General features: G+C 44.0%; 1 protein-coding gene across 3 annotated transcripts in view; it reads left to right on the top strand.

Moving 5' to 3' along the window:
- The window catches only part of piezo1 (piezo type mechanosensitive ion channel component 1 (Er blood group)), a 96,871-nt gene that overhangs the window by 7,192 nt on the left and 67,046 nt on the right, over positions 1-22,633 (top strand). For all 3 annotated transcript variants that reach the window (XM_030725450.1, XM_030725451.1, XM_030725449.1), the window contains exons 2-8: positions 10,936-11,031; positions 16,263-16,428; positions 17,015-17,156; positions 18,536-18,785; positions 19,307-19,520; positions 21,538-21,709; positions 22,055-22,159. In XM_030725450.1, coding sequence (XP_030581310.1) covers positions 10,936-11,031; positions 16,263-16,428; positions 17,015-17,156; positions 18,536-18,785; positions 19,307-19,520; positions 21,538-21,709; positions 22,055-22,159 — 1,145 coding nt within the window. The remainder of the gene's footprint in view (positions 1-10,935; positions 11,032-16,262; positions 16,429-17,014; positions 17,157-18,535; positions 18,786-19,306; positions 19,521-21,537; positions 21,710-22,054; positions 22,160-22,633) is intronic.

Raw genomic sequence — 22,633 nt, 5'->3', positions numbered from 1 at the left:
CTGTTCCTCCACTGGAATTGCCACATCTATCACAACTACAATGTTCTACTCCCTGTCGGCAACCACTTTGCCGGGTTGGCCAGCAGCTGCTTGATGGTTTGGAATCTGAAGTCCCACAGGACCTTAGCCCTGTTGTTCTCAACCACATTCAGTGGTGTCTCCCATTGGGACTTGGGGACTTCTAATTCATATGTGGCACAGATGTTCCTGTACATTATCCCAGCTTGCATCTTACATCCTGCTACTATATATTGGACTGTCTCTGGGGCACCTTTGCACAGCCTGCATCTTGGGTCCCTTCGGCTGTGGTAGACTCTTACATCTATGGATCTGGTGCTTAGGGTCTGTTCTTGAGCTACAATGATCAGAGCCTCTGCTGTCCTTTAGGCCAGTCTTTTCTAGACACTGGTAGGATTTTCTGGTGTCACCCACTTCCTCCATCTCAGGCATCTTCCCGATGTATTCATGGATGCTCCTTGTTTCATCCTGAATTGTGGCTCTGACACTCACTGATCCTCCTGAGCCACAGCCACTCCAAAGACCTCTCAGCCTGCTGGCTTACCTGTGGTTCCTAGGATACTTAAGAGTAGAATGGGAGGCAGAGCCTTCAGCTTTCAGGCCCCTCTTCTGTGGAACCAGCTCCCAGCTTGGATTCAGGGGACAGACACCCTCTCTATTTTTAAGATTAGGCTTCAAACTTTTCACAGTCCAAAGACATGCAGTTACTGGGGTTAGGTTTATTGTTCACATAGCTGTGAATGGTTGTCTGTCTCTCTGTGTTGGCTGGTGACCCCCCCACCCCCACCCCCCCCGTGACCCTGAACAGGATAACAGGATAAGGAGAAGAGAATGCATAGATGAATTGACCACACCATGTGCCGTACCCGTCAGCTAAGAACAGGAAGCTGAGGCTGCATTTTGCACAGGCTCTCCAAAACTGGACAAGAGAAGAGTGGGAAATGTTGTCTGGTCTGATGAGTCTTGGTTATTGCTGCCACATTGTCAAGTCAGAATTTGGTGTAAACAGTGTGAAAGCAGGGATCCATCCTGCCTTGCATCAGCGGTTCAGGGTGCTGCTGGTGGTGGATGGTGTGGAGGATATTTGCTTGGCACACTTCAGGCCACTTAATGCCAGCTGAGGATCGTTTAACTCCACTGTCTGCCTGAGTGTTGCAGAACTTCTGATGGCTGCTTGCAGCAGGGTAACTCATATGGCCTCCACAGTTACCTGATTTAAATCCAGTAGAGCACCTTTGGCTCATCGGTAGAGTAGTATTATGGATGTGCAGCCACTGTGTGATGCAGTCACATCAATATGGATCAAAATCTCTGAGGAGTTTCCAGCACCTGTGGCACAAAGAATTAAGGTAGTTCTGAATGCAAAGGGGGTCATACCCAGTATTAGCAAGATGTACCTAATGATGTGATCACTGAGTGTTTATATGTGTGTGCCTTTTCCTGTTTTTGTGGAAAGAAAAAAAGAGTTCAGCTTCATCACATCTGGAGAGGTTCAGCATCTTGCCCAAGGATATTTTGGTATGCAGACTGGAGCAGCCAGGAATCGAACCACCAACCTTCCGATTAGTAGATGACCTGCTCTACCTCCTGAGCCACAGCCACTCCACGAGTGTGCACTGTTAGTCAGCTAGCTTGTATGCAGGTCTTGGATCCTGGATTTTGTTCGGGGCTCCTCTTGTTCTTTAACACTGTGCTGCCTGACGTATTTGAATTTCGGTTTTGTGTCACATCAGTTACTGCAGGAGCAGCTCACAGCTGGCAAACCCAAGTGTGGAAGCACAGAGAGGGATTTTTAAGTAAAATAGTGACCTGGAAGGTTGTGGTGGCTCCATAGTGTAGTGGTTTACACGTTCACCTAAGAAAGAAAAGACTAGTTTGATCTAGGAAGGAGACACAAATCTGAGGTTGTGTCAGGAAGGACAGCCAAATCAAACATGCCGAGCTTCCTGCTGAGACACTCCCTTGTGCATAAGTTATGAATGGCTTCTCCTAAGAACACAGGACATTCACATTTGATTTCTTTCAATCAGACTTGTGTTGTAGTTTTTCCTTACTCATTTTCTGAAAGCATTAACACAAGCATTAACTCAGTGAGCTGATAAAGATCCAGAGGGAACACAGTGAGTGAGGTGGAGTGCTTCATTCACAAGATCGACAACACAAAGCAAAGCTTAAACCAGCCCGCAGAGCTGCGTGCTCCTGCTGCAGGAACATGAGGCCCATCACTGCTTTAGTCACCTGTAGACGTTCAGGATGTGCTGGGGTACTGCTTGGAGCTGTCAGTTGCAGTCAGTTCTTTCACATATTCAGCACATTGGTCCCTTTCTAGGGAGCAAAGGTTCGACTGGCTTTGTCTCACCGGGCCTTTGAGGATTATTCTGTCTCTTTTGTCCGGATCTACATCCTATAAGCACAGTGATAATAAAGGCTGATAACAGTGATTACCATAACAGTACCAAAAGCTTTTCCCCCAAACTCAACAGTACACCTGTATATACTCCTTTCCATTCATATGTTTTCCATTGTTTTCACATTTGTTTTTCATTTTTGTATCTTCAGTTCTTAGAGACTCCTTTTAAAGGAGTTTAAAGGTTAAGCCTCTCCCAGTCCCAGTTTAAAGTGTGTGAGTCAGTGTAGTGTGGTCTGCTCTGTCCCAGGACGTGGTGTAGGAGCCTGCTCAGGAATTGGCTCTGCTGTTTACTGCTGTGGTGGTGACCCCTGTCATGTTCAGGTGCTGCTGGTTGGGTCACACTACTCTCCTCCAGCACTGATCCAGAATCTTCTGCATCAGTTACCTACAGTTGATCCCAGGTGACAGGCCACTAAGGCCATTGGTCCAGTGATGCCTGATGTACATCCTAGCATCCTCTCCCCTTTCCTTCCTAGTGGAAGAGATTGATTGCTGTATTGTCTGGAAAAGCAGGATCCAGTAGGAAGGGAATAATAATGATTATTATTTATTTAATAGCACTTTACAGTTACAAAAGCTTCACATTAAAACTAAGAATACATGTTCCAGCACACAGACACACAAACACTCTAACTTTCATGCCACAATGCACTCAATAGATAAAATGATGGCCAGAAATAATAAGAGGGAGATAACAAAAAAGCTAACCAATGAAAACGAGTTTTCAGCAGTCGTTTAAAACAAACCGACCTGATAGGCTGAGCTTTTAAAGTAAGAGGTGGAATAATTAAGAGACTGACTGTGCTTCTCCCATTCCCAGTCAACTCCGCTGTCGCTCACTTCCATAGTCCGGCCCACTTGTCAATCAATCAGCATTCAGAAGGCGCGCAGCGTCACACAGTTAGGATTTTGGAGGGCTGCCTCCCTGTCCCTCACACTCCCTCCTCGGGTCTGCTCATATTTGCTCTCAGCAGAATGCTTGACGTGAACTGGCTGCGTCTTCAAATTTCCTTCATCTCAGTGAATTATAGCACACTGTCAGTAGATCCCCCTGCGACCGTGCCACCACAGTAATTTACCCCACTTAGTAAATCTGTCCCATAGCCTATAAAATGAAATCCATCTTATTTTCTTAGATATCCCTGTCGTGGTCCAGTGTAAGTCCTTTCCTCCTTCCTGTTTAGGATTTGCGTGACTGCTGTAAAATTCCCTGCAAAATTCGGCTGTAATACAGCAATAATGCAAACTGGTTATACAGAGCAAGAAGTCAACAAGCAGCAGTTCTATTACAGCCAGCATTGGTGTTATGGACGGACCTGGGGGGTCCAGACCTGCTCAGTAAAGTCACTGCCCCCCCCTCAGCTGAATTCTACTGATAAACTTCAACTATGAGTTCTAATTCATACAGTTTGGTAATGAAAACCTGAACACTCATAGTGCTGATAAGTTATTGTTTAATTATTGGGTTATATTCAAGATTCAAGATGGCGCCGGTGAGGTCAGCAGCCGTCGTACCTGCTCCTACGCTTTGTTTGTATATATTAGGTTTAGCTCTAATTCTGGACTTTATAACTCCGCCTGCTCTGTGTCATATCACGTATGACAGACAGACTCTTTTTAATATCAGAATACAGCACTCTGGCTGTATTCTGACACCTTTTTCTCCCGACCCGACTTGGCCTCGGGAGATACTGCGTTTCCAGTGGGCCAGCTCAAACAAAGGACCCAGGTCACGGACAAGGCCCCGAGGGAAAAGAGCCGGCGTAAGAGAGAGGCTGAGGCGCAGAGCGCACCAAACGCCACTGCCGAGCATCCTGTTGGTTAATGTCCAGTCACTGGATAACAAGCTGGACGAACTCAGGGCCAGGATACAGTTTCAGAGGGACATAAGGGACTGCAACATCATCTGTCTCACGGAGACATGGCTGACTCCCCTCATACCGGACCACGCCGTACAGCCGTCGGAGTTCTTCAGTGTTCATCGCACGGACAGAACGAGTGAGTCTGGAAAATCAAGAGGAGGAGGTGTGTGCCTAATGATTAATAACAACTGGTGTGACAGTAGGAATGTTGTCCTTCTGAAACAATCATGTTCCCCTAACCTGGAGCTCCTAACCCTGAAATGCCGTCCCCACTACCTGCCCCGCGAGTTCACTGCGGTCATCTTCAGCGCCGTCTATATTCCACCTCAGGCGGACACAAACACTGCACTATCCGAGCTACATGAGGCTATTTCCACCTATCAGGCTAACCAGCGTGATGCGGCTCTCATCGTAGCCGGGGACTTTAACAGTGCAAACTTGAAAAAGCTGATACCGGAGTTGATTCAACACATCGACTGCCCCACCAGAGGAGAGAGGACCCTAGACCACTGCTACTCTCCATTCAAAGATGGCTACAAAGCAAAGCCTCTTCCGCCTTTTGGGAAGTCTGACCACACCTCTGTACTTCTCATGCCGAAATACAAACAACGGCTCAGGCAGGAACCCCCTGCTGTGAGAGAAGTGACACGGTGGTCTGATCAAACAGAGGCCGCTCTGCAGGGTGCGTTGGATTCAACCGACTGGGACATGTTTCGCAGCAGCGCGGGCGGAGACATCGAGGAGTTTACGGAAACTGTTGTGGGATTTATTGGGAAAGTTGTTGAAGACACTTCACTTAGGAGGACCATCAGGACTTTTCCCAACCAGAAGCCGTGGGTGGATAAATCTGTCCGCGACGCCCTGAGGTCCCGCACCGTTGCCTACAACTCCGGCCTCGCCTCTGGGAACATGGAGGACTACAAGGTTGCATCATACAACGTCCGCAGAGCGGTGAAAGAGGCTAAACATCGCTACGGCCGCAGACTGGAACAGCAACTACAACAGTCTGACTCCAGGGGACTGTGGCAGGGACTACGCACCATCACGGACTACAAAGCACCACACACACCCCCGGTGAGTGCCGACGCTTCTCTGGCTGATGAACTCAACATCTTCTTTGCGCGCTTTGAGTCGGGAAGCCGACAGCCCGCTGCGCTCCCGGCCGGAGGGGCGGAGACACTCACTGTGACGGAGCGCGACGTGAGGAGGGCGTTTAGACGTGTAAACACCAGGAAAGCGGCTGGACCAGACGGTATTAGCGGACGTGTCCTTAAGACCTGCGCTGACCAGCTGGCACCTGTGTTTACACTGATATTCAACCTCTCACTGAAACTGTGTGTGATTCCCACCTGCTTTAAAAAGTCCATCATAGTCCCTGTCCCAAAGAAACCACACCCCAGCAGCCCCAATGACCTCAGGCCCATAGCACTCACCTCTGTGGTGATGAAGTGTTTTGAGAGACTCATCAAGACATTCATCACCTCCTCACTGACCACCACCCTCGACCCACTACAGTTTGCATACCGGCCAGACAGATCCACAGATGACGCCATATCCTTCCTCCTCCACAAGACCCTTTCACACATAGACACTGGTAAGGGGAACTATGTGAGAGTGCTGTTTGTAGATTACAGCTCAGCATTCAACACCATAGTTCCCTCCAGGCTGGTCTCTAAGCTGCTGGACCTGGGCCTGGGCCCATCCCTGTGCAGGTGGGTTCACAGCTTCCTGACCAGCAGACCACAGGTGGTACGAGTGGGTCACCTCACCTCATCCTCCCTCACCCTCAACACTGGATCCCCCCAAGGCTGTGTGCTCAGCCCTCTGCTGTACTCACTGTACACCCATGACTGCGAGGCCACGTCAGAGTCCAACGTCATCATCAAGTTTGCTGACGACACTGCTGTTGTGGGACTAATCTCTCACAATGAGGAGACAGCCTACAGGAGAGAGGTCTCCCGCCTGGAGAACTGGTGCCAGGAGAACCACCTCCTGCTCAACGTCAGCAAAACAAAGGAACTGATCGTGGACTTCAGCAGGAAGCAGCAGAGGGACTACCATCCACTTGTCATCAGTGGTGCTGAGGTGGAAAGAGTGGACACCTTCAAATACCTGGGAGTGACCATCTCACAGGACCTGTCCTGGACTCATCACATAAACATCACTGTGAAGAAGGCCAGACAGCGTCTCTACCTCCTCAGGCGGCTGAGAGACTTCAAGCTCCCACTCAAGGTGCTCAGGAACTTTTACACCTGCACCATCGAGAGCATCATGCGTGGGAGCATCACCACCTGGATGGGAAACTGCACCAAGCAGGACTTCATGGCCCTAAAAAGGGTGGTTCGTTCAGCTGAACGGACCATCAGAACCACCCTCCCCAACCTGCAGGACATTTACACCAAGCAGTGCAGGCTGAGGGCCATGAAGATCCTAAAACAGCCCAGCCACCCCGGACACTCTCTCTTCTCCCTGCTCCCATCAGGCCGGCGTTACCGCTGCCTGAGGACTAAGACTGAAAGGTTGAAGAAGAGTTTTTACCCACAAGCCATCCGTCTGCTCAACTCTGAGCCCTAACTGGACCATTATTGCACAATGTAAATATTATAATTTATAAAAGTGTGTATAGTGTATAGTATATAGAGTATAGTGTGAATTACTTTTTTTATTTTTATTCTTCTTATTTATATGTGTGTGTATATATGGTTGCAGGTACAAAATACATTTCACTGTGCATTGTACTGTGTATAACTGTGCATGTGACAAATAAACACTATCTTATCTTATCTTATCTTATATTAGTTTCGTGCTTCCCCAGCGAGACTGAGCAGGAAGAACCCCCTCGTGTCTCTTTGAAGGTCATTCATCATCTTCTGCAGCTACCTTTAAATCGTGACTCGACTCATAAATTGAAAAACACATGGAAGTGTGTTGAGGATATTGTGCACTTACAGTAAAGTGTTTGTGTTTGTCTCCACCTTTGCCTCTGCAATCGAACACACATATTTTTGCACTTTTATAAATGGCTACATTTCTCTGTGACTGTACTATACATGCATAGTTGTAATTATGCACAGTGTGGCAGTGCAAGTTGAGCCCCCCCCCCAGGCTGGAAAATGCAGTCACAATTAATATTTACATGATCTTTGTTTTTTATGTCAAGTGTTGGTCACATGGTCTGTCACAAAGAATTATGGGATGGCATTTTAAAGGCTACTCCCAGTGTATCCTATGTTAAAGGACGCAATAAAGGAAGCAATGAAGCTCCTTTCTGTAGTATTTGGAGAACTGGTGTGTGTGTGTGTGTGTGTGTGTGTGTGTGTGTGTGTGTGTGTGTGTGTGTGTTACGTGAATTCCTTATCTTACTTAGATGGTAGCCAGCTGTTTGGGTGGAGTGTTGTTCCAGGTGTGTTTTCTTCCTGGTGTGTTTGGCTGAGTTGGGGCTTGGGTGGCTGGGGGGGTGTTAAACAGCCGTGGTAAAATGAGTATGATCACAAGAAGCATTTGATATGATTTAAAGATGAAAATGAGCTGTTTATACTGTAATTAATTTGAATCTTCCTTCTTTAAATGGTATTTTTGATACCAGAGTATCCTAACAAACACATGAGGTGAACCCAGATTTCTCTCACAGTAAATGCAGTGAGTGTAACATGCATCCATGGTCATATTCTATGTTGGACCAACAGAACATTACTATTGCAATCATGTAGTGCTCATATTACTCATACTGTAATGTCTTACCTTATAATTTCATGAAAAAATGTACTTAGCTCTGGATAAATCAAACTGCATTGCTCTGACCTTCCAGTTTCTAAGTTGTAAATTTAGCCTTGCTTTCACAGGCTGCTGTGGAGTGGGCCTGGCTGTTAAAGCTGTGGACCTCAGCTGGGTGAGAAGTGAATATAATCAGACCACAGGGAACGTGAAATGAAAGTATGTGTTGGATCAGAAAATGAACAAAAGGAAATAGTTTGTTTGAAGCTGCCTGTGCTCTGTGTTTCCTCTCAGAGTGCTGGGCAGAGATAGGTGCTGCCTGTGGCTCCAAACTCTGTTATCATATTTGTCCATAGTCATCGTTTTGGGTGTGTTTGATCATTAACTGGGCAGGAGGGCGGAGCTCCACAATACAGTTTGTCCTGTATGTGAATATTCATCCAGGAGTTGTATACAGTAATGCGCTGCTCTGAGAATCATAAATCTGTTGGATAATGAGTTGTTCCAGGCAGTTTTCATGGCATGATAGAAGTTATATGAAAGCTGATATAATTTCAATCCGTCAGTTTTCTTCTCAGTTTCCTTCTTTTTTTAAATTCTTGTGAAGTACTGCATATTTTTATCTCTTTAAGATGGTATCAAAATGAAACAGCTGAACCTACAGCATTTCTGAAGGCGAATGTATGTGATTGGACTTGTTGTCAGTTGAAACACTAAAGGAGTGCAATCAGGGCCATTAAATATACACTACATACATTTTTATACAATTATAGTTGTAGTTGCTTCATATTATACACACTATAGAGCCAGCAGTATTCACTTTACATCACTGAATCCAGGTGTTCAGTCACTTCCACAGGTGTATAAACCAGCACCTATGCATGCAGACTGCTTCTACAGACATCAGTGAAAGAATGGCTCGCTCTCAGGAGCTCAGTGAATCCCAGCGTGGTACCGTGATAGGATGATACCTGTGCAACAAGTCCAGTCACTGCTAAATATTCCACAGTCAGCTGTTAGTGGGATTATAACAAAGTGGTAGTGATTGGGAACAACTCAGCCATGAAGTGGTAGGCCATGTAAAATCACAGAGTGGGGTCAGAGGATGCTGAGTGCACAGAGGTCACCAACGTTCTGCAGAGTCAATCACTACAAACCTCCAACCTTCATGTGACCTTCAGATCAGCTCAAGAACAGTGAGAGCTTCATGGATGGGTTTCCATGGCAGCTGCATCCAAGCCTTCCATCACCAAGCTCAAAGTGTTGATGCAGTGGTGTAAAGCACGCCGCCACTGGACTCTAGAGCTTCAATAATCAGGCCCCATCTTATCTCAAAGACCTCATAGTCCCATATCACTCCAACAGAGCACTTCTCTCTCAGACTGCTGGCTTACTTGTGGTTCCTAGGATACTTAAGAGTAGAATGGGAGGCAGAGCCTTCAGCTTTCAGGCCCCTCTTCTGTGGAACCAGCTTCCAGCTTGGATTCAGGAGACAGACACCCTCTCTATTTTTAAGATTAGGCTTAAAACTTTCCTTTATGATCAAGCTTATAGTTAGGGCTGGATCAGGTGACCCTGAACCATCCCTTAGTTATGCTGCTATAGGCCTAGGCTGCTGGGGGGTTCCCATGATGCACTGTTTTTTTTTTTTAATTCGCCTTTTTTTTTAGCTTTGTTTGTGCCCCACTCTGCATTTGATCATTAGTTATTATTAATCTCTGTCTCTCCCCCCTCAGCAGATGACCCCCCCTCCCTGAGCCTGGTTCTGCTGGAGGTTTCTTCCTGTTAAAGGGAGTTTTTCCTTCCCACTGTCACCAAGTGCTGCTCATAGGGGGTCGTTTTGACTGTTGGGTTTTCTCTGTATTATTGTAGGGTCTTTATCTGCAATACAAAGCGCCTTGAGGCGACTGTCGTGATTTGGCGCTATATAAATAAAATTGAATTGAATTGAATTGAAAATAAATAAGAGAAGCACCATATTTCAACCTGCCAGTGTATTCTTTGAGGGCCTGTAACCATGGAGTTTTCATTATATGAAGGTAAAATTTTGCATGGCAGTCATTATTAATTATACTAAAATTGTTGTAACAAAGCAGCTGAGAGTTTGAGGTGGAAACATTTGTCAGATTTGACTGATAATCAGTGAACTTTCCATTAAATGGAATAACCCATGAATAGTGACAACAATCTTGTGCTCACATGAAGAAGGTAGTTTCAGTGTTAAATTATGATTCTGCTTTTTATTTAAAGGTCTTCTACAGTAGCTCACCAGCAGCTCCCTTTGTTGTAGCTGTTTCTTGAATCTGCAGAGAGCTTCAGGATGACATCACTGTTCAGCGATTTGCTGAATTATATTTACAGTGATCGGTTCTGAACCTGCTGGAGAACAATAGCCTGTGTGAGAGCCCTGAGCAGCAGTGAAGCTGCTCACAGCCTTGAACATAGAATATACACACACCAAACAAGGTCAGATGACCAGCTGCATGAGTCATATATGGAGAGGAAATGCTTTGTCTCTCTCAAAGCCAACACTATTCACTGTTGTGCTGCAATTTAAAAAACTAGCCTTTAGCGGTATAGTGAGGAAAACAAACAAGGAAAACAAGGCAACTGTATTCCATAACTCAAAAAAACAAAACACAACCATTTTTTCTCTCTCCTGTGGGCCCAGTACAGCCGACTTCATAAGACCAGACAGGAGCCAGATGGATGCAGAAACTATAAACACTAGTTTGAGAGCAAAGTGCTCCATTTGGATAATATGGTGCTGTTAACGTGATTGAGGGATTTGTATGTGAGAAGAATGTGTGGGAACTTTCTCCATCATTCCTGGTATGATTCAGTAATAAGATGATCTCTGGTTAAAGATCAGAGTTTACTTGTGCCTTAAATACATCCTGTTGTTTGACTGAACTCTTTCTGTCTTTGCAGCTTGTCTTTTTCGCTACAACATCTTGTCATTGGTTTACTTCTTGTACCTGCTGCTTTTACCATGGTTCCTGTGTCCCAACAAACACACAATCAAAGGTAAGACCATCTGAATTGATCTTTTGTTTTTGACACCTTTTTTCTTTAAACCACAATTTAGTTACAAGAGTAACTGCAAATACAAGTCACTTTGTGCCTGTGCTCTCTAATGTATTCAACTGGTATGAATATAGCTTTATTTAGTTATAGGCCAAGAGATTAAAAATTGTTGCCTGTCAGTGAAAGCTCCTAAATACAGTCTACAGATGCGATGAGAAGACTCAAATACGCCAAATATCTTAATTTGTCCTGGACAGCATCAGGACCTGATACAATCCAACCTACTGCCTCATGACAGCCTAGCAGTATAATTAATAATAGGTACTCCCTCAGACTGGCTTACACAGGGCAGAACTATCCTGATCATTAAGGTTCCCCACAAGGCTACAACACCCTTGAACTACTGGTCAATCACCTACCTCTCCCCAACATGGACGCTCTTCTTGGGCATCTCAGCAACCAAGGTGAGTAGGCACGTGAGTCAACACAGGAGTGCAGCTCAGAAGGACATTGGCAATGATACCAGGAGACCAACACACCAGTTTTTGGTGGATTGAGCATTGTGCCAAGACTCTAAGACTGGACAGACCAATGTGAGCACTGCCTAGATTTACTACAAAAAAGCCTATGGCACATGGATACTGGAGTGCTTGACACTACACAAGGCCAACGGTGCACTTCATCAGGAACTCTGAGGTACTCACATAAGTCACCATCAAGTACGGAATATACCAAGGTGATGCACTGTCCCCGCTACTCTTCTGTGTAGGCCTCAAACCCTTGAGCTTTTCACTAAGAGTTGCTACAGATACAGATTCAGGAGTGGAGTGACCATCAGCTAACGACCTGTACGGGGATGACATCAAGCTGTACACCAGGAGTAAGACACTGACTTACTGATTCTGTTCACCAAGATCTACAGTGAGGATAATGTATGACAGACTGGGTAATCATGACCAAATTGTTGCAAAGAGAGGGGAGGTGATCTGGACTGAAGGGATGGAGTTGCCAGGAAGTGGGATAGTGGACATAAAGGGACAGCTACAACAACCTGGGTATCCCACAGGCTAACAGGAATCATTAATGAAGATGCACAACAGGCAGCCACAGCAGACAGGTGCTGAGATGGCAGCTCAATGTTAGGAATAAAATCTGAGCGATCAATACTTACACCTTACTGATCATCAGAATACGGTAAGAGGACATAGATCCCACTCAAGACATAAAAAATTCCTCACAGTGCACGGATGCTTCAGTTCAATTCTGTTTATTTATATAGCGCCAAATCACGACAAACAGTCGCCTCAAGGCGCTTTGTATTGTGGGTAAAGACCCTACAATAATACAGAGAAAACCCAACAGTCAAAACGACCCCCTATGAGCAGCACTTGGTGACAGTGGGAAGGAAAAACTCCCTTTTAACAGGAAGAAACCTCCATCAGAACCAGGCTCAGGGAGGGGGGGTCATCTGCTGAGGGGGGAGAGACAGAGATTAATAATAACTAATGATTAAATGCAGAGTGGGGTATAAACAAAGTAAAAAAAAAAGTGAATGAAAAGAAACAGTGCTTCATGGGAACCCCCCAGCAGCCTAGGCCTATAGCAGCATAACTAAGGGAGGGTTCAGGGTCACCTGATCCAGCCCTAACTATAAGCTTGATCATAAAGTTTTAAGCCTAATCTTAAAAATAGAGAGGGTGTCTGTCTCCTGAATCCAAGCTGGGAGCTGGTTCCACAGAAGAGGGGCCTGAAAGCTGAAGGCTCTGCCTCCCATTCTACTCTTAAGTTTCAAGAAGATTCAAGAAGACTTTATTGTCATTATATGTAAACATATAACGAAATTTGGTTTCCAGAACACCCATCCAAGAGAAATACAAACAACAGAAACAAACAGGGGGGACAGGTGTCTGAGGTCATGCAGCTGTTTTACCAGCGCTACCATTAGCAGGAAAACAGAAAGAGATACACTGGGATAGGTAGGTTCAAAAACATCATCTGGTACTGTGTTCATTATGAACACCGTACGAGGTTCCAAAAACACCTCAGCAAAGCAGCAGCACATTTAAAGCCTGGAGAGCACTAGGGTGGGTAGGGGAGGGGCTGCCAGCGGAGACGAGCAGGATACTGTGATGGCCAATCAGCTTCCAGACCAGCAGTTCATGATAAGATGGTACAGTCAGCCTTGGTTGCCAGGATACAAGTTCATACAGGTCACAACACGGGGCGGGGGGGAAGAGCATCTGTTTACAAACATCTCCAGGAGACGATTTAATGTCAATTAATTTCATCATTGTTTTTATCCTTTGAGGTAGTTTATTTAGTTATCGTCTCGTTTTCGTCATGAAAAAAAGGGTCGTTGACAAAAACTATGGTGAAGATAGTTCGTCAACAAAATTAACACTGCAGTTAATGTAAGATTTTTTCTTAACCCTTTAAATTCAAATCCTCTGTGGTAGTACACAGAAGCAAAATTACACAAAGTTGTCATTGTCCTAAACCTTATTTACCTAACTGTAAATCATACATTAAAGCCTGTAAAAGCTAAAGGGAGAGAGAGAAGCAGCGATGAATATGGAGACAGACAGTAATCTTAGAAATAATAGAAGCAGACGTCTGATATGATACTGAAGAAGAAAATGACCACATCATCATGTTTGACAGAGAATGTATGCTTAAGATCATGAGCTTTTCCTTTTCTTCTCCATATTTTCATCATTTTGGTACAGTAAGTACCAAAATGATGAAAAATTTGCATCTAAATATTTTTTTCCAGAACTGGGCAGGGTTTTTTCTTAGGTGTCAGTCACAAAGCGGTAGATACAGACCTGCAACCCCCTAGTAGCCTCTGGTTTGGAGGGGAAAATGCGTATTACCTGACCAGTTGGTCACCAGGAGAAACTGGCTGCAACGAGGGAGTTGCACCAAAACCTTGTGATTGCTGTGGTTGCTACTAGATTGCCACAGTCACCTGTAGTTTGGAAGATGCCAACTTGTGTGTAAACACTCGCTATTTATTCTCCAAGCTGTAGTGCATTTGCCTTCAAAGTAAAACTTGTGCCTTACCACTACAACCAACAAAAAAACGTGCAACTTTTACTTTGAAGGCGAACAGCCTCCATTTCCAGTTTGGCTAAAAACCCTCAATAAAAGTGTCCATCTCTGTAAAAGCTGAAAAAGACCAAACTTAGTCATTTAAAATTTCTGTTTTCTGTCTGATATTTAAGGTTTAACTTTTACTGGACACAAATAATCTATTAGTTTAAAAACCACTAAAACCACTTCTGCTGCAGTTTATTTCACATAGTGAGAAATGTTCTATAAGATCATCTTAGTGAGGTTCAGTTAAGCTTGACCGACTTCAAAGTTGCAAATCAGTTACACCAAACATAGGCCACTCCAAAATCTGTACAGTATGCCATATAAATGGTGCTTTCCCACTCATACAACACGTCACATATTCACATACATACTAAGTGCTTTCTATCTAATATTCACACATAAAAACACTTCGATGAATGTATCTGGAGCCTGCTGCCCCAGCATGCAGCAGCATAGAGGATGGCACTGTGGACCACAGAAATGTTAAACCACATTTCAGCCACAAACATCGTAGTTCTTCCACCTTTCTTCTTTCCACTCAGATCTCTGTCACCTGAAAAGTTTCACATTTAACAGAAAAAATGAAGGGCAGCTTTGTAATAAAGTTTTATCAGTAACACAAACATGTTATAAGTATAAAATAGAATCTTTCATAGAGCTGTTTACATGTTGGTCAGCTATAATTGAGATATTTCAGTGTATTTTTGGAAGGATGGTGTATTTTGAATAACACAGATTGTGTTGGGACAAAATAAGCCACTATGAATGGATCCATTTTGGATGGAGCAGGAGAGGAGGAGTAAGAGAAAAAGTCAGTTTGTTGAAGAAAACCTGCCGGTGGGTAAGTTCAGTCTGTTACCCCAGTGTTCCCTCTGGGTCTCAGAGTGCTCCGAGCTCATCCATCTTATTGCCCAGGGACCCTTGGTGATAGCTGGAACGGATCGTTTATATCTCCTCCCTTTAGCTCTCTGTTTAGCTTCAGCTCTGGAGTCCCATCTTCTCCTCTATAGCTCCATAGGTTTATGGGTCTTGTTCCACTCAGTGTCACTGGTGCATGCACAACAAACTTAGTAATTAAGAGGAACTGAGTAAAGGATTCAGAATGTAGTGGAAAACAACATTATCAAATTTAGGAGCTGTTGCAGCAGTCTCCCACTCGGTGTGGCGCCATGGTAACCACAGGGCGGAGTTTAAATGGACTGACATCATACATTATGTGTCACTTGGTGTGTGGTCAGCTGTTAGAACGAAGCCTTTAGGTACAGCACCTGTTCTAAACATGGGTGGTGAATGGACTGCTACTTAGTACTTTTCTACTTTAATTGAGGCTCAGAGCACTTTTTACTACGAGCCTCATTTCTCACACACTGGAAGCAGCAACGCAGTAACCAGAGACCATAGAAAAGTGAGTGACTATGGGCAAAAAACAGCAGGCCGTGGGAAGTGGGTGGCAACTGAAGTGACTACCAATGAGAGTGAAGAACACCACTGACTGACACATGGCCTGGGAGTAAATGTGTTGGGCTTGAATTGTGCTTCTGTGCCGGGTCTACGTGCATATCTGGAAATCGCCTCTGAATCCTTGCAGGCTCCGCTGAGCCGACGTGTAGTTACATTTCTGTATGTAGGCACATTTCAGGTTACGTCATAGGGTTCAGAAGGGATTTCCATTAATGAACTTAGGAGTGAACTTAGCATGATTCAGGTCTTAGAGGGTCACATAGGCAGCTGGAGCCTGGAATGTCTGCAGGCAACCAGCCGTCACCTTCAGAGCGGTGTGCAATGAGCAAATTGCTGAAGTTCTTTGTCTAACATTCACAAAGTCACACTCCAATGGCTGCATCAGGGCAGGATTCAGTATCTTGTCCAAGGATAGTTCAACATGCAGACTGGAGGAGCAGGGGATTGAGCCACCAACCTTCCAATTGGTAGACAACCCACTCTACTTCCTGAGCCACAGCCACCCCATAAACATAAATGCAATAATGTCAGTGACTGATGGAGCAGCAATATTACATGTTCCATTTCTGATAAATAGATTTAACTATCATGCCAGAATGTATAGTTTTATTTATGCTGCATTTTTCACTACATTATCAGTTTTCCCCTGTCTGTCTGTCTTTGTCTTTTAGGTCACACAGGACGCTTTATCAGAACAATATTCTGCACCAGTCTGCTGTTTGTACTGGCTCATATCTGCTTCCAGACAGTACTGTACACATATCCTCCTCTCAACATTGCAATAGGTGATAACTGTTCGCAATGGAATACCATAAGCAGACATATAGGACTGTCCAGGTATGTAACTGTGTAACGAACTGTGTGAGTGTCACCACTTATCTCTGCCACTGTGACTGATGGGCTGCTTGTGGGATATAATATCTGACGGTGGTCTACAAGTCTATGCAAAACTTTAGGCAGCTGTGATAAAATATTGCAAAGTGAAGATGCTTTTTAAACAATACCATGAATAGTTTTTATTTGAGCAGTCTTTAGTACAGAGAAAAAATCAAATTAAAGGTACAGTCAGCCTGTTTCTAACATCTTGGTGAAGTTAGCTCAGTTGTGAATTTAAGGCTGCCTCATTGTCTTCTGTCTCTTTGTGTTGACTATGATCAGGATCAGGGACCAGAGCGTCTTTTAGTCAGTGTGCCTTTTTGACATTGACTGTATGGTGCAATATGAACATGGCACTGATCAGAGGATGGCAAGATTGATACCCATCTACCCATGATGCAATGCTGTGCCCACTCAGTGTATACTCTGTGTATACTTCCATATCAGGAAATGTTTGAGATGAGAAGTACTTTATCCCAGATAAACTAGAAACTTCATGGATGTGTTAACAGATATGTTTAACCTCACATGTGTGCGTGCATTTTAGGCTTCCCGTGGATGATCCTTGGAGAGTGGCAAGTCTTCTGTGCCCAGACCTTGGTGTGTGTGTAGTTGCTTTGGTAACGACCATCCTCTGCAGCAGACTGGTCAGGAACAGAGAAATGGTGGCTGCTGCCAACATTACACTGGTGAGTCACGTCATATGTTTAAGTGTGTGTCTTTGTGATAGGAGACGGTGGTGTTGTTGGCCTGAAAGCAAAGAGGACAGTGTTTCTTTTTTTAACCATTTGAAGCATTTTTTAACCTTTATTGAAATATTTTTCCAGCGTTGCAATTGAAGAAAGAGAGAGGAAAAAAATAACAACAACAACAAAAGTGGATCCAAACATATTGTAAATAATAAACAAGGCATTCAAAAAAATCCACAGGCAAATAGTCAGTATAACAGCACATAAGGCACCAGTGTTAAAGGGAGTTTTTCCTTCCCACTGTCACCAAGTGCTGCTCACAGGGGGTCGTTTGGACTGTTGGGTTTTCTCTGTATTATTGTAGGGTCTTTACCCACAATACAAAGCACCTTGAGGCGACTGTTTGTTGTGATTTGGTGCTTTATAAATAAAATTGAATTGAATTGAATAGAAAGACCAAATGTACCAAATTACAGAATATAGCAAATTTTATCAACATGTAATCTTCTGTGTCACCAGACCTTCCCTCAGACCTTCCCTGTCCTGATACCATGTATTTACCCATGTATACCCTCACATCAGCTGAGGGAGAGAGAGGCTGCAGGAAATGTCCACCCTCTCGTGGGTTACTGACTACCTGACAGACAGACCACAGTATGTGAGAGTGGGCAGTACAGGAGGTCCACCCACTGCGACAGTTACCAAACAGGCATTGAAGCGTCTTCTCTAATTCACTGCTACAAGGACGGATATAGGAAATATGTCACACCATGCTTTACCCCTGTAATATATCTGTCTGCCAGATAATAATTATTACTTCATCATCTGAACTGCTGTAACAAAAGGATTTCCCCAATATAAGATAAAGTATTGAGGGAACTGTGCTAACCAGGCCTCTTATGGTCCAATCACTGCCAATAAAACAAACAAACAACACTAAGTTAGAGGAGGAGAATTCTTTGGCCAAGAAACAGAAGAAATAAACATCAGACCAGAGAAAATCACTCATTTGGTCTGATGAGTCAAAATTTTAGACTCATTGTTCCTGCAGGTAGTTTTGATGAAATGCAGAGAAGGTGAACTGTGTGGTTCCCAATGAGAGCGGAGAAAGAGGTGTGGTTGTGAGGGGAGGTTTGCTGACCTGGTTCTGCACGCTGCAGTAAAGTCATACGTTCCACTCTCAGTAACAAGAAACATTAGATCCTGCCCACCTGTCGCAGCACATCATTTAAAATCATTAGCACCGAGAGTGCGCTACACAGTAATCTGTGTCCACTGGTGTCCTGGTGCTGTGTAACTGCGCTCTGTGTAACTGAAGAAAAACCCACAAAATGTAATTAATTAAACATAACTTTCTGTTTATTCCCACACCATCTTAGCTAGAAGACAATTCAACAGACAACACAACAGATATTGGGGATGACGGTGGTGATAGTGGTGATGATGATGATAATGAAGAGGCGGCAACAGGCGAGGAAGATGAAGAAGAGAGGTCATTACCTGGTGATGCTGATGAGGTTTCCACAGTTACCAGAGCCAAGCAGTTGGCCGAGCAGCTGAAGGCTACAGCCCGGAAAATTCTGCGGGACCTGGGGAGGATCTTGGCTATCAGCCTGCTGGCTTTGGCTGGTGAGAGCTCTGTTGATGCTCCATTCTTGTTGGTCTGTTTTGGAGCTTTGACCTTTCTTGGAGGTGGAGAAAGAGCGTAAATGAGAATAAATGTCCAGCTGCTCAGGAAAGAACTGAAAGCTTTCACTGAAGTAATAATTTGTACAACATTTTGTTTGGTTATTTACAGACATCAGTGATTCATTTACAAGCTGGTTTTGTTTCATTATGTCATGTAAATCTATGGGCTACGTAACAACATTAAAAAGGCAAACACATATTTTCTCATGTAATGTGTGACATAATGATCACACGTACTGGCAAGGAGTGAAAATCTAGATCATAACTGACAGAGTCACCATCTGACTGATGCACAGATATGAAGCTGAGTCCTGGAGAAAGGGAAGATCTGTTCTTCAGAAATGTTGTATTAGTGCTTCAAAAACATTTAATAAGGCCTACGTTGTTTGCAGTGATCATACCCTGCTGATTTTGTCAGTGTTGTGTATGCTGCATATAAACCTCTGGCCTTTCTCTCCTAGGGATCACACTGCCCTCTGCCTTCTCAGCCATCTACTTCCTGCTGTTCATTGGCATTTGCACTTGGTGGGCATGTCATCTTCCCATCAGCCACCTGGGTTTCAATGCATTGTGTGTGATGGTGGGCTTCTTCACTGCTGGTCACATGGTGTGTCTGTATTTATACCAGAGTCTGCTGGCTCAGGCCCTGTTCCCCCCACAAAGTCTGTGGGCCAGGTAGGTTGAATGAATCACGTGTAATATGTACCTGCGCTGACTGTGAGAGCTTGTTGCTCACATTGCTCTCATCCATAAAAGTGCAGCTTGTTTATCTCTGTGTGCTGGAATTAGAGGGGCCAGCAGAGAGCCTTTGGTTGCACCATTTTGCAACGCGTGTGGTCATCCAGTAGCATTCATATTTCAGCAGAAATAGATGCCACATGACCACAGGCCAAAGTGCTGTCTCATCACTTGTCAGGACATGTAACTTTGGTAACCAAGGACATGATTTTTTCAGTATAAAGCACCGTCAGGTGACTGCTGTTGTGTTTTGGCACAATATAAATAAAACCTGATTGATTTGAAGAATGACAAATTTGTGGTTCAAACACAGCTTTTGAATAAAATTGGCTTCATACAAAAGACCCACATATGAAAAAGTGACTGAATGACGAGCCACAGTTTTTGTGGAAAAGTGAGAGCTTTTTAGATTCAGCTGTTTGGGTCAGTTTGAACATATTTGAGTCAAAAAAGCAGGAAGGATCACATGTTTGTGGCAGAGTGACTGTCACATGACATGTTACTCAATTTCAAAGTGAGATAAACACATTTTGCTGTGCCCTTCTGTTCATGTCTGCAAACCCTCCTTCATTGCATCACTGCAAGTCTGATCAAATGAATAAAGTTTAATCTAAATGTATGAGTTTACTGACAGGCTAAATGACTGCGAGCGGCGCGTGGAGCGTGTGACTGGACCGGCACGAGGGGAATGAGCTCGCTGAGAGCGCCGAGCATTCCTCTGAGACTTACGACCGCTCTGCCTCTCAGTTTCTTTCTCAGGACGTCCCGACGTCCCAGCCAGGCTTTTCTTTCAGTGTCACTTAGCCAGCTGTTCATCAGTCAGCCTGGTCTGACCTTTACCCAGTGACGACACTCCGCTGTCATTACTCTGAGTGTCTCTGTCTATTTCTGGAATTATCCTTCCTGTGACTGATGGGAAAAATATCAGTAAAATATCCATTTTGGAGTCAATCTGAAACTAAACTGTAATCTTTGTTGTGCTTTAAATCTTTTTAGGTCGGCCCTCAGCACTGACTGAGGTGTCAGATAATGCTGCTAAATCAAATAACCCTAAAATATTATTTTTGACTGGTAACTTGTCCTTTACTAAATAGAAACTAAATAGAAGGCAGTTAGTAGAAGGCAGGAGTTACTGCACTGCTGTTGTATTTGACTAGAAGTGTGTGTAATCATATTCTCCAGACAGTCTCGGTTCCTTCATTTATCCCAACAGAGGAATTGTTTTTTTGCATATAACCCAAAGCACATGAAAATCTCAGTTTTCACTCAGACGTCATCATGAGTGGGAAAAACACGGAGCCCAACTTTAAAAAAAAAACATTCTAGTGCAGCTCAAGAAATCCTGAAAAAGTCTGAAAAAGGTCATCTGTAGAATATTCTATATTCATTACACACAAAGTGAAATGTTTAAGTATACTGAAGCCTTTTTGGTTGATGACTCACACAAATGAGAACTCAGTATCTCAAATCATTCGAGTATTTCATTTTGAGTTGGAGTAAAATTACCATTCAAACAGCATCAGTACTGCGTGTGTCTCAGTCTAATTCATACAAACACAGTCATGACTGATCACTGAGGGTGAGCTCAGAGGCTCATTATGACAGTATGACTGAACGAGAAGACTGTGGTAGGAAAAGGTGCACAAAGCAACCCCTGAAGAGCCTGATCGCCTCACTGCACTGATGCACTAACCCACAAATGAACTTTTTCATCAAAATATAAACAACAGATTTGAAATATTTCACTTTTTGTAAACTTTCTAAAAATAAAAGTTATGGTGAATTTGATGCAGTTTCTGCTTTTGAGAGGCGCTCCCTGCTCCTGTTTATTAGGTCTGTGACTGCTTCAGTGTTTTCACACTGAGCTCCTGACATGCATCTGCTCACAATAATATTAATAAGTCATTATTCATACGGATGTATCTCCACATTCCTTTGTCTTTTTTCTGTGCAGACTCTTTGGGCTGAAGGACATCATTGTACCAGGAAACTGCACCCTGCCCTATGACGTTAATCTCAATAGCAGTCATGACTGGCCGGTTTATGTGAACCCAGGAATACTCTTTGTCCTCTATATCACCATAGTAACAGTTCTCAGGACAGGATGTCATGGAACATCTTACGAGGTATCTACTCATTTTTATTAGATTTCTACTAAATGTGTCCAACAGTGTGTGTGTGTTTGTACACATGTGCATACAATATTGTTCAATTGTTACAGTTCAGACTTCAGTTAAAAAAAGTGTATTTTTCTCAGTGTAAAGTATTAGAAGGGTTTGTGTTGGTACCGTAGCACACAGAAACAAATGAGCCCTTTGCATGGAGAATGTTAGGTTCTTGACATTCCTCACTGGCAGAGCAAAGACGCTCAAGTGGATTTAAATGGTGGACTGTAACAGAGACTCGTATCTGCAGCGTCGATTTTAAAAAGCTGCAGATATGTTCTGATATCGGATTCTTTTTTCCTGCAGGACGAGCAGCAGCAGGTGCAGGAGAAAAGGGACGAGACGATGGAAGAGCTGCTAGAATTAAGACCCTGCAACGAGCAGAAAGATAACTGTGAAGATGACACACAGGTAGATACTCATCTGTTAACTGTACATTTGGGTCTGTTTGGATTTAATAACCCAGTGGCTGATATTTAAATATAAATTCTTCATATATTGTAATATAGAAATGTATGTGTAACACTCCCATGGTTACTGCTTCTGCTCCTATATCTCACTGGCTTTTTGCCACAGCAAGTAATTAAGTGAACAAAAATATCGAGTTTCACGATAATCACATACAGGTAAGGCACGAATACTGAAACTCTGATACAGGAAGTGAGGACGTGGGGGCTCTTCAGCTGACGGAGAGGATTTCCTGGAACAAGGGAACAAAACAGGTGATCACAGGATTAAAGATTGCAGAGAGAGAGTAAATGTTGGCCCGATTACCACTGTGGAAAGCAGACAGAGTGGATGGCACTGCTGTCCTTAAGTACTGGTGCTGGATGAGGAGAATGAGGAACAGGTGTGTGCAGCCAAAGAGTGGGAACCAAAACTCCA

The sequence above is a fragment of the Archocentrus centrarchus genome, unplaced genomic scaffold (genome assembly GCF_007364275.1).
Source record: "Archocentrus centrarchus isolate MPI-CPG fArcCen1 unplaced genomic scaffold, fArcCen1 scaffold_55_ctg1, whole genome shotgun sequence".
Classification (NCBI taxonomy): Eukaryota; Metazoa; Chordata; class Actinopteri; order Cichliformes; family Cichlidae; genus Archocentrus; species Archocentrus centrarchus.
The sequence above is the reverse complement of the archived record's forward strand: the minus strand, read 5'-3'. Positions and strand labels throughout refer to the sequence as shown.